Here is a 13,309-nt window from a genome sequence, read left to right on the forward strand (position 1 = left end):
CTCACATTCTTCAATCGTATGCAAGATCCACAAGCACTGCAGTAAAAAGCTTCCTTCATCATTATTCAGTCACTAAATTATTGGAATTATATAGGGCTAGCTGGATATAATTTATGAATGACATATTCCCTGTTAAATGACTTAATCAGTTCTTGAAAAAGATTAATCTGTCGCTCTACGACAGTTGCCATTGCATCTGTCATTCACCTAGCCCAAACACACCTGAAAAACATAGACACTTATGTCAGAACTTTAATGAACAAACTTCTACTCCTTGGTTTAAATTCACCACTGGGCTAGCAAATAGATCTCAGAGACTCGCTTGCACAACCGTTCCTCCCTCTCCATCGTCCATAACACCGGTGTCCCCCAGGGTGTGTGCTGAGCCCATTGCTGTACACTCTGCTCATACATTACTGCATGGCCAATCACCCATGTAATCATATCATCATGTCTGCTGATGACACGACGGTGGTGGGGCTCATGACCAACAACGATGAGATGGCCTAGCAGCGGTCCCCAACCATCGGGCCGCAAAGCATGCGCTACCAGGCCGCGAGGAAACAATATGATTTGGCGATAGGAGTCAGCTGCACCTTTTCTCATTCCCTGTCACGCCCACAGTTAAGCCATTACGCACGCGAGGTCATTATGCACTCATTATGCTTTTCAGCGCGGGAGGGAGATCAACTCCTCGAGCTTGCAAATGACGGCGGGCTGAAAATCTCTGCCGGCATTCTGGATCAAAGTCAAGGCTAAATATCCTGAGATAGCCACGAAAGCACTGAAAACGTTGCTTCCATTTCCAACATATCTCTGCAATCAATGCAACGAAAACTAAATTGCAGAATAGACTGGACATAAGGAACCCCCTTCGAGTACCGCTGTCTCCCATCACCCCTCGATGGGACCGTCTTGTTGCAGGGAAACAAGCCCAGGGCTCCCACTGATTCAGCGATATTGGTGTGTTGCAATGATTTTATATGTTCATACGGGGAAAATATGCGCTGCGTGTTTAATATCCAAATGTTACTTAAAATGTTATGATGCTATTGACTTACTTATATAACCATATAACAATTACAGCACAGAAACAGGCCATCTCTGCCCTTCTAGTCCGTGCCGAACGCTACTCTCACCTAGTCCCACCGACCTGCACTCAGCCCATAACCCTCCATTCCTTTCCTGTCCATATACCTATCCAATTTTTCTTTAAATGATAATATCGAACCTGCCTCTACCACTTCTACTGGAAGTTTGTTCAACACTTACTTCAAGCTCCCCTGTCCTCCCCTGATAATTGACTTATCACTATATTCATGCATGGAAAATATGCGCTCTGTGTTTAATATTAAATTCGTTAGATAAACCCTTTTAGAAACGAAATTGAGTGTGTTAGCTAATTATCACCTATATTCCAGTCATGATTAACACCTCCCACCCCCGAACAGAATCGCCAAAAACGATTTGTAGAAAAAAACGTACACGCATGCGCAAGTTATGCATGTGTGCTGGTGCCCGCGCAAGGCTTCGTGGTCATTGTAGTCTTTCTCGGGGTAAACCCAGCGTATTTGACTGCTACTCTTGTCCGTTGGCAACCCTATCACCACCACCCCCTCAACCCCCGGTCGGCCGGTCTGCAAGAATATTGTCAATATGAAACCGGTCCGCAGTGCGATAAAGGTTGGGGACCCCTGGCCTATAGAGAGGAGGTGGAAGAGCCCGAGGCCTGGTGCCAGGCAAATAACCTCTTCCTCAATGTCAACAAGACAAAGGAGATGGTTATGGACTTCAGGAGAACTTGCACACTCACACCCCTCTTTACATCAGCAGCACAGCAGTGCAAACTATGAGCAGTTTTAAATACCTGAGTGCACATCACACACAACATCTCATGGTCCCAGAACATATCCTACACAGTCACGAAAGCTCAACAACACATCTACTTTCTGAGGGGGCTGAAGAGAGCTGGACTTTTCACATCCATACTCAATGTCATTCAACAGATGCATGGTAGAGAACATCCTAACAGGCTGCATCACTGATTGGTATGGAAACTGCAGTGTGTGGGCAGGAAGGCTCGACAACAAGTAGACAAAGCTCCCCGGCGTAGCAGTGGCACCAACCAACCCACCATTAAGGACACGCATTGAGAAAGGTGCCAGAAAAGGGCCAGACATGTCATAAAAGATCCCACTCATTCTGCTCATGGATGGTTTATCAGGGAGGAGGCTCAAGCCTGGTTTATACTTCTGCGTCAACGCGTCACTGTAAGGTCTGCGTCGCCGCAAAACATACGCAAAGCCGACGCAGAACCCTATGCGAGAGCTTGCGTTGCTGCGACTCGCACCTCTCCCAAAATGTAACTGCACGTCATGGCAACGCAGAACGCAACAACTGTGATTGGTCCGCTTGGTAGCATCGCATGTGATCCTATGCTACAATAGCTTCCCATTGGGCGACTGAAGGGCAGGGAAGGAACTCTGGCTGCAATGCTTTCCATAAAGCTTTACTGACCTCCAAAATTATGAAGGACACATTTCGCACGAAAAAAGACGCTCACATCTTATTTACCCCGAGACTACCATGACCATGAAGCCTTGCGCGGGCAGGTGAGTGCGAATGCGTGATGTGCGCGAATTGCCGAGCTACGCAGACACACCAATGCACAAGTATAAATGCTCACAATGTGCGTAGGCCACTTGCGTAGATTACTGCATCCAGTTAACGCAGAAGTATAAACCAGGCTTTAGAACTATCCACGCCAGGATCACCAGAATCAAAAATAGTTACTTTCCCCAAGCAGGAAGGCTGATCAACACCTCCAGCACTACTTTATTATTTCCTATTAGTCACCTTATGTACAGCCTGGTGTCACTTTATAGACATACAATTTATATATAAAATCTATCTTATGTAGTTATATTTATTGTGTTTTTTGTGCTACATCGGATCCGGAGTAATTTCACTTCCCTCATACTTGTGTACAGAAAATGACATCAAACAATCTTGAAAGTTGAATCTTGAAATAAATGCATCACTTACAGCATTTCAGTTGGACAGAAATTGCTCATTTATATTGAGGCCATCATGTATCATCTTGAAACCTGAACGATTATTTATAAATGAACAAGTAATTAAAACAAATTATACACATTAATTTTGTGTATGCTGGAAGATTTCTTACCCCTCTTTCCAGAAGCATATCCCGGAAGTGATTAATACGTTCTTCCAAGGGGACAACAGTTCTGTGTGGGGTATTTCCCAGGTTTTTCCCATCCATTTCTTCTTTTGCTGGATTAGTGATATCTGGCTCTTCAGTTCTTTAAAAAATATTTTCATAATATTGATTAAAAGTCACAAATGGCTATAGAATTTTATTTTTAGAAACAGTATCTTATTGAAACCATTCTATGTTTTCGAGAGGATGTGCTTATTTAGCAGCATTTCACAAGTCTTAGTCTTAATCACAACTAGGTTTTTTCTTTTTTTTTTAATTTTATTTTTATTTGGATAAGGAGTTCACAATTATCATGTACTTTTTTCACACATATAACCTTTTCCATTTTTTTATATGTATAAAACTACAATTATTTATACATTCTTAAGTACACATTGAGATGATATAAAAGCAAAATAAACATTTAAATAGATAATTATGTACTGTGGTAAATCTAACCTATTAGACTAAGTAATGAAATTAGTTGTTAAGAAAAATGGTAATAATAGTTTCCATACAACCCTTCTGGACCATTTCCACTGGTCCAAAATGTTGCATACAAGCCTATATACCAACCATTGTAGGTGTTTATATCCCAATTTGTTCGTGCTTGTTCCTGCCCGCAGACATAATTATCCAATCCCTATTGGTACGAAATTATCTTGGAAATATTTAAAATGGAAAAGTTGACCTACTCCCTGAGAACTCAAAAAGAAACATTTTATCGAATCTGGAATAAATGGATTGAATATATAACCTCAATGCGAGCAGACTTTAGATGACTCTCCTAATGATTTATATTGCTCTTCTCATCAACACAGTAATATTCCTAACGTAAGCACCCCTAGTCTAAATGTTTGTTGTTTTTTTTTGGAAAATAGAGTATTAACACAAGTAAAGGGAAAGATTTGGGAAAGGGATAAAAAAAACAACTAGGTTTTTTCATGTTATATTAATTCACTGACATAGGATATCCAGAAAATGTCCACATTTAAGGTACACACTCAAACCAAGAGTATGAACTAACACTGCCCTAATCTTTTTTAACAGTAAAGTAAATTTCTGAATTATAAAAAAAAGAACATGATCCACAAAAGCAAAAAAAAACAAGATGCTCTTATTTCCCATTTTGCTTGTGCTGTTTTATCTACATTCAGGATTGCCCTGGAGCCTACAAGAATTAAAAGCTAATTTCCAACAAAAGCAGGTAACCCAGTAGGGCAATATCAAATAAGTTGCTTAAAATTGAAGCATAAAAAATGTCGGCCCTAACGTTCTCATAGCCTTTACATTTGCTACAAAATAACATTCAAAAAGATTACTTTCCAATCCAAAGTAACATAATGCTAATTGGCATGAGACAGGGGTACCATGGACATGTGGCTGCATCAACCGTTTAACTATAAGAATTTGGAAAGGAATACATATTGTGGCTACTAATTATAAAACTTTGAAGGATAATTCCAAGAACTCTCAGCAGTTGCAGGAGGTCAGGATGAAAGTTCCTGCAGCTTGTCAGTCACAATCAATCACTCCCACTGCTCCAATGCTATTTCAGCACCTACTTGAGTAGGTGCAAAATTCAACAGGCTTGTGAGTAAAAACAATTCTCCATCTATATCCCCATAATGGGTAGTACCTTTTCCCATAAAAGTAGATAGACTGGACACATTGACACATTGTCAACCTAGCACACTCTTAAGAATAAAGATGAAATTTGAAACTGAGGGGGCCAACTGACAATATCCTCTGCTATTTGATTTCCTTTTACTTTAGCAGAGTTATTTATATTGGAGTCTTTTCAAAGATTTGTTTTAGAAAATATAGCCATTTCATTACAATATAAACTGCACAAAATTAAAATAAGTTTAGCACTAAAAGTGAATTTCCAGAATTGTGTTCACCAAAGCAGTATAAGTAACTGAAGTGTAAATATGTATATAAATCTATATCAAACCATTGTCGACATACATTAATTTGCATATTTACAGTTCTTCAGTTACCTATATATTATGCATTAGTACAATTACTATATGAACATCAAGACAGCAGAGCTTTTTACAGTCATCAGCATTTTTATGCATTATTTATATCAGCAATGGTTTAAATTAACATTGTTAAACTTCATTATATTCCCGCAAAACTTAGTCTTTTAATTATATAGTGTTTGTTATTGTATTCTATTCCATCAAGGTTAACCAGAACATCAATGTGCCTTGTTTGATTTTCAGGTTTAGATAAAAAAAATCACCACATCGGCAACAGGACTGCAATTAACTTTTAGTGAAGAATTCCTATATTTTTATGTTTGAACATTAAATTATTTGATAGAAGTAACTTCATCTAATTCAAAATCTGACAAGAGGATATTTTTGGATAAATGTAATTAGTCTGTGGACATTTCTGAAAGATACAGTTATGAGGGAGCAACATTATTGTATGGAGAGCTACTGCATCCATCAGTGTATCATACTAAGCTGCAGTCATAGCAATGACTGCAAATTTAAGTGTTGTTAATATTTAACATATTTGCAGTTCCCTGATCTTCTTAACGCTTGAGTTTATATTAGGCAAATGTTCAAGTTTGCTAATTAACTGCTCAATCATCTGTTGTAATATTCTGTAAAAGACGTAATGACTATTGCACTCGATGGGAATCTAAGTCAGCAAACGCTCTGCCCAATTAAAATAAAATTTTGGTTAAGGGTAATGTTATGACACTTATGACGATAAGTGTTTCACCTAATAGTACAAAGGTAATGATTAACTTATTTTCATATATCCTGATCAGCAAAAAGCTCACAACGTACCATTATATCTGCCTGTCAAAAGATATTTATTAATTTTAGATATTTTTGCAGGTTGGTGTTATTTTTCAAAAACCACGTACAATATTCACAGGATGATGGACAGTTGTGATGTTCTGTTGTTCATTCAAGCAAATTTCACCCCGCTCGTGTCTAATTGAAACATAAATGTAAAAATTCTAGACAAACAGTTAAAGGAAATGGTCATCTTATTTATTAATGATGTTCAATACATTTTATAAATCTGAAAGCTGCTATGTATCTTAACTGATCCATACACATGTCACTGCGTTGTCCTGGCATCAGCAGAAAAGATATCAGTGCATGTATGCACCATTGCTTGAATAAGCCATAATTAATGAAACCCAAAGTCCAGATTGAATAGAATCAAAAGGCAATGCACAGTGTTTAATTTTATTGTTTGCATCTTGGGAAAGAAGATTGCTTTATATACCTTGAACTGTATTCAGTCTCCTTATTTCACAATAGACCCATTAGAACTGCAAAAGGCAGCCAGATTAAGGAATAAATGAATACACTACTGAACTTATAATTGTTAAATGATAATGGTTCAAGAAATAAATATTTTAATCTGGAAAAAAATTTCATAAAAGTTAATTTAAATCTTTTGAAACAATTAATGATTAAAATGTTTTAGAATACAGTTAAATTTTACAAAATTAGCAATAGTGTATACATTGATTTATGAAATTTAAGAGACAAAAATATTTATCAAAGTCAAAAACATAACTTTCATACTTGTTTCTCTTTGTTTTCATCAGGTGTTCTTCATTTGCCTCTTCTTGATTAGAAGTGCCATCTTTTGCTAATAACGTAAGACAAGTTTTGATTACGACAATGCCTATTACTTATTTTTGATGGATAAATGCAGTAAATACACATTTGTAGAATACATAATTATTTAAAGATTGAGAACTTTTGACCCAGAATTTGCAGTCAAAACTGAGATGCCTGCATCAGCTAATTCCCTATGAAAGACTTGGTATTTTACTTCTATCATTTCCCTGGAGGGAACTTCATGAAAAAGAAACTGGCTTAGTTTCCCTGTGTTGGTAAGGCCTAACTTTGAGAAGAGGAAATAAGTACAAAGTTACACAGCATGAAAACATGCCCTATGGCTAAATTCGTTACTGCCAACCAAGGTATCTTCCTGAACAAAAGCTCCCTTTCCCTGAACTCACCAATTTAGCTAAATACTTACTAAGTCAATACTCATACAAGTGGATAGGGTGATAATGAAGACATACACCAATGACGTATTGAGTATAAAAGTTGGTAAGTCATGTTGCAACTGTGCAAAACTTCGGTGAGACCACATTTGAAGCATGGCATGCATTTCTGGAAGTTACACTGCAATGAGGATGTGTAGGCTTTGAGAAAAGTTTCACTAGGATGTTGTATGGATTGAGCGTGTTTGCTATAAGGAGAGGTTAGACAAATTTGCATTGTTTTCTCTGGAGTGTCATATATTGAGGGGGTGGCTGGATAGAAGTATTTAAAGTTACGAAAGGATGAGGTAGGTTAAATGATCAGAGTCTTTTACCATTTTCCAGGGTGGAAATGTCAAATACTATATAGCATATGTTTAAGGGGAGGAGGGAAATTTTAAAGCAAATGTGTAAGGCAAGTTTTTTTCTAGGGAGAGTGACAGGTGCCTGGAACGTGTTTCAAGGGAATGTAGTGGAAGCAGCTACTATAGTAATGTTTAAAGGTATCTTACTCACTGGAATTTAGAAGAATGTGAGGGGATCTCATTGAAACCTATTGACTGTTGAAAGGACTAGAGACGGTGGACGTGGAGAGGATGTTTCTTATGATGCGGGTATCCAGAACTAGAGGGCACAGCCTCAAAATTGAGGGACAACCTCTTAGAACAGAGAAAAGGAGGAATTTTTTTAGCCAGATAGTAGTGAATCTGTGGAATGCTCTGCCACAGACTGTGGTGGAGGCCAAATATGTGGGTATATTTAAAGCGTAAGTTGATAGTTTGCTGATCAATCGGAGCATCAAAGGATATGGCGAGAAGGCAGGTGTATGGAATTGAGTGGGATCTGGGATCAGCCATGATGAAATGGTGGAGCAGGCTTGATGGACTGAATGGGCTACTCCTGCTTCGATGTCTTATGGTCTTGGACTCATGAACAGGTGGGGAATGGAGGGATATGGACTATGTGCAGCCGGGTGGGATTAGAAAAGATTGGCAACATGGTCGGCTCAGTCGCAATGGGCCAAAGGGAGTGTTCCTGTGCTGTACTGATTTATGTTCTATACACTACAGTAAAATGGCAAATTAATTTATTCTTTCACATGTATCAAAATAAAGCAAAAAATTTGTCTTGCATGCTATTCTTGCAGATTAATTCACTCCAACAGCGCACTGACATAGTACAAAAGAAAAACAATGTTGGAAACCACTGATTTTTTTAATGATAGTTTTTCTAAGATTTGTACTTTTAAACATAAAGTCTTGTATTTTTCACAACTACAGGCATAGCAGCTAAACTAACAATTTACCACCTTTCCTATTTTTAATTCAGTATGTATTAACACCTTACCCATGTGATGTAATTGTTTTAATTATACAACCTATTAACTAATTCATTCCTATCTAGGGAATTTTCTTTAACTGACCTATAACAGTGAGGGATTTTTCAGAAGCTTCATCTTGGCTTCTTCTTTATTCCTTTGTCCCCTCTTAGCATTGTTTCTCAGCTCTTTGTTTAGTTTGCTTAGCATTTGTATGCTGTTTGTACTCTAAAATGAACTGAAATCTTGGAATTAAGACTGCTCATCATTCCTGACTCCTGGAAGAACCCTAAGGAACAGAAAGTTAAAGGAGACCTAGCAACAATAACAGAGTGCAGAACAAAGCGTTTCAGTTACACAGAAAGTCCAGTGCAATTAGACAAAATGGTCAAGGTCATAATGAGGAAGATTGTAAGGCCAAGAGTTCGTCTTATTGTACTAGTGAATCCTTCAAAAAGCCTATGTTTCAACAGCATAGAAACTGTCCTTGAAACTGTTTACAGGCTTTGCACAATGTGGGGGGTAGTGGGTGGAGAAGAGAGTGTCCACGGTAGGTGGGATCTTCAATTATGCTGGCTGTTTTACCAAGACTATGCAAAGTGTAGACAGAGGAAGGCAGGTTTCTGTGATGCACTGAGCGATGCCTATATACACTGCGGTTACTTGCCATTGTGGGCAGAGCAGTTGCTATACCAAGCCATCACGTATCTGATGCTTTCTAAGGCACATCAATAAAAGTTGGTAAGAATCAAAGGGGTTCAGGCTCAGTTCTCGTTCATACTCCTTGGTTTATCTAGTTATCAGAGCTGTGAAGAAACTGTCAAGTTTTCCTGGCATTCAGAAACATTCATAAACTTTATTGTGAATATTAAAAAATATAATCAGTTTAAAACATCCAGGAATAAGTAAAATACTTAAAACCATTTAAATTGTATTCAAAACAATTGTAAGAAAAACTGAAAACACTAACATTTGCCATAGTCTCCAGCAGTTGCTCTTCTCCATCAAGATCAAGATAAGAATTCCCAGTGCTGGATCTAACATGACAGATCACTCAACTCTGCACCTTCCCCTACCCTCCTCCACCTCCAGCCATTCCAATAGTACACCACCTTCAGATACTTCTGTATTCCACAAGCTCAAAATTGCATATATAGTAACTTTGGGTGTGGCGAATTATTCACAGTTACATTAATTATACTTTATACTTTATTGTCGCCAAACAATTGATACTAGAATGTACAATCATCACAGCGATGTTTGATTCTGCGCTTCCCACTCCCTGGATTACAAATATTAAATATTAAAAATAGTAAAAATTAGTAAATATTAAACATTTAAATTATAAATCATAAATAGAAAATAGAAAAATGGAAAGTAAGGTAGTGCAAAAAAACAGAGAGGCAGGTCTGGATATTTGGAGGTTACGGACCAGATCCGGGTCAGGATCCGTTCAGCAGTCTTACCACAGTTGGAAAGAAGCTGTTCCCAAATCTGGCTGTACAAGTCTTCAAGCTCCTGAGCCTTCTCCCAGAGAGAAGAGGGATGAAGAGTGTGTCGGCTGGGTGGGTCGTGTCCTTGATTATCCTGGCAGCACTGCTCCGACAGCGTGCGGTGTAAAGTGAGTCCAAGGACGGAAGATTGGTTTGTGTGATGTGCTGCGCCATGTCCACGATTGTCTGCAGCTTCTTCCAGTCTTGGACAGGACAACTTCCATACCAGGTTGTGATGCACCCTAGAAGAATGCCTTCTACGGTGCACCTATAAAAATTAGTGAGGGTTTTAGGGGACAGGCCAAATTTCTTTAGTTTTTTCAGGAAGTAAAGGTGCTGGTGGGCCTTCTTGGCAGTGAACTCTGCTTGGCTGGACCAAGTCAGGTCATTTGTGATATTGACCCCAAGGAACTTAAAGCTTTTGACCTGTTCCACTTGTGCACCACCGATGTAAATTGGGTTGTGTGGTCCGCTACTCCTTCTGAAGTCAACAACCAATTCCTTCGTCTTGCTGACGTTGAGGGTTAGATTATTGTCTTTGCACCATGCCACCAGGTTCTTAATTTCCTCTCTGTACTCAAACTCATCATTACCCGAGATACGGCCTACAATTGTTGTGTCATCAGCAAACTTATATATTGAGTTTGATGGAAACTTGGCTACACAATCATGGGTGTACAGTGGGTACAGCAGGGGGCTGATTACACAGCCGTGTGGGGCTCCAGTGCTCAGAGTGATTGTAGGGGAGAGCTTGTCCCCTATTTTTACAGCCTGGGTCCTGTCTGTGAGGAAGTTGAAGATCCAGCTGCAGATCTGAGTGCTAAGGCCCAGGTTCCAGAGCTTAGGAATCGGTTTATTTGGAATGATGGTATTAAAGGCAGAGCTGTAGTCAATGAAAAGGAGCCCTACGTATGCGTCTTTATTCTCCAGGTGTTCTAAGGAGGAATGTAGGGCCAGAGAGATGGCATCTGCCATTGACCTGTTGCTCCGGTAGGCGAATTGCAAAGCGTCAAGGTTGACCGGTAGGCTGTGGTTGATGTGTGCCATATCCAATCTCTCGAAGCACTTCATAGCAATTGATGTCAAAGCCACAGGTCGATAGTCATTCAGGCATGCCACCTTGCTCTTCTTCGGCACTGGGATTATCATTGCCTTCTTAAAACACAAGGGGATCTTAGACTGTAGCAAGGAGCAGTTGAAGATGTCAGCAAACACTCCAGCTAGCTCGCTTGCACGGGCCCGGAGAACCCTTCCCGGGACGCCAACTGGGCCCGTCGCCTTCCTTGGATTTATCTTCAGGAAGGCCCTTCTAACGTCCTCCTCGGTGACGATGAATCTCGATGCCACCAGGTCCGGTTCATCCAGAGGGAGCGGGACGCTCCTCTTGTAATTAATTCTTCCTTTCAGAATCTGGTCTGTCATTTTCACTCTTGGTGACTTGTCAAGGTAAGTTGGTGATGTTTTTAAAATGGAATTTTAAAAAAAGAATATACTGTACTGATTATGCTTGGCCCAGCTGACATCCCTATGGTGTAATACAGACATGTGTTCCTTCCTTCACTATTTCTGCAGCAGCATTTATTTATCCCTGTGGATCTGATCAAGCTGGAGAGCTGTCTACTATTGTATTCCCATGATGGAGTGATCCACAACAGGCACCAGGTACATTGCCCACTCACAGACCTTACCACTGACTTCTAAAACAGCTCAAATATTTTCAAAAAACAAGCATAAATCCACAAAAGTGTCACCTAAAAACGTAACCATGAAGTAAAATGCAAAGCAGTGAACAAACCACTTACTTGCATTTACATTTTCAGTGAAGGTTGACAATCTATTTCAAATAAATGGGGTTGAGCTAGAGGTCACTTGTATCTTCTCCCCTCTAACTGAGCTCCAGCCCAAGACCCTTGAGGAAGATACTGCAGAAGGTCAGTCAAATGTAACAAAATCCTTCGATTTAGAATTATTTACATATGGAAGAATGATCCAGTTTATTAGTTTATCTTCTAGCTATCACTGGATTCAACTACATCAGCAGATCAGAAGAATACAATGACTCCATCGATGTAGAGTGGGGATCAGGTTTGGAAACAAGGGTGAAGACAAGTTGTGAACATTGTTTTGGAGATTCAACCCAGTACCTACATCCCACAAACATTAACTCCCTTCCCTACCTCCTCTTCCAACTATTATCAGATAGCTGTCAACATTTTCAGCAAAATATGATAGGGAGGTTATTGAAGAACCTTCATAATAACCTCAGAAACTCTAAGCTGGAGCTCAGACTCATAAAGGGCTGCTCTTCACTTCTTGCTAAATCAACAATTGATCAATTAATCTCTGAACACTTTAAAGAGGTTACTATTTACTGCGCAATATGGCACACCAGTGCATGTACTTACTGCTTCCGAATCTTACTCTGATTGATATTAATTTTTGTACTTAAATTATATTTACATTTCCATTTTAATTTCCATCCAAGAATTGCACAAGGAATATTCTTGTCTTTCTAGGCATTTCAAAGATAAGTATAATGCTAATTCACAGTGAAAACAAACGGGATTTGAAAGGATCAAACCATCCGTCAGCAGGAATTTTTACCCTTGAGTACCCCGCCTCTAGACTGCTACACACAGAGAAAAGTGATGCAAACATAACTGAGCAGCCACATAAACTTTGTATCAGCTCAACATATCAAACTTACTATTCTTTGTGCCAATGATGTAATCGAGTGATTTATCAGATTAGCAGCCTAACGGTTAAATCATCCCCAAGGAAATATGACTATCATAGTAATGATCTTACCCCTTCTAAATTTTATAGTCCTGTTGCCTTTTTGTCACAGGTTTTCACAATATCCTCCAAGAGAACTACAACATTGTCATTGGCTTTGGAGGCTTGCGTGCTGCAATGACTCAGAGAACTATGTTGGCTGGAGTCAGGGCTTTTTGCTTTAGCTCTTGGTAGGGTCACCCATGCTAAACAGGTCAACAGGTAGAGGTCAGACTAAGAGTGGTCCTGCAGTCAGGGCTACCAACCCTGTTTAGTAAGACAAAATTGTTATGGAAATAGTATTGAAGAATCATTCTATAGCTGAGTGGTCATGGACAGAGAGAGAAGGAGAACCTTTATGTCCTCGTTGTCCACGGGAATGGTACCGGAGGATTGGAGGGAGGCGAATGTTGTTCCCTTGTTCAAAAAAGGTAGTACGGATAGTCCGGGTAATTATAGACCAGTGA

The 13,309-nt window shown here is 39.3% G+C and overlaps 1 protein-coding gene across 1 annotated transcript in view; it reads right to left on the bottom strand.

Moving 5' to 3' along the window:
* The window catches only part of tcerg1l (transcription elongation regulator 1 like), a 598,955-nt gene that overhangs the window by 127,095 nt on the left and 458,551 nt on the right, over positions 1 to 13,309 (bottom strand). Inside the window, exons 9-10 of the mRNA XM_063071197.1 lie at positions 6,787 to 6,853; positions 3,188 to 3,323 (exon numbers count right to left, since the gene is read on the bottom strand). Coding sequence (XP_062927267.1) covers positions 3,188 to 3,323; positions 6,787 to 6,853 — 203 coding nt within the window. The remainder of the gene's footprint in view (positions 1 to 3,187; positions 3,324 to 6,786; positions 6,854 to 13,309) is intronic.

This window comes from Mobula hypostoma, chromosome 19 (genome assembly GCF_963921235.1).
Source record: "Mobula hypostoma chromosome 19, sMobHyp1.1, whole genome shotgun sequence".
In the NCBI taxonomy this organism is placed as follows: domain Eukaryota; kingdom Metazoa; phylum Chordata; class Chondrichthyes; order Myliobatiformes; family Myliobatidae; genus Mobula; species Mobula hypostoma.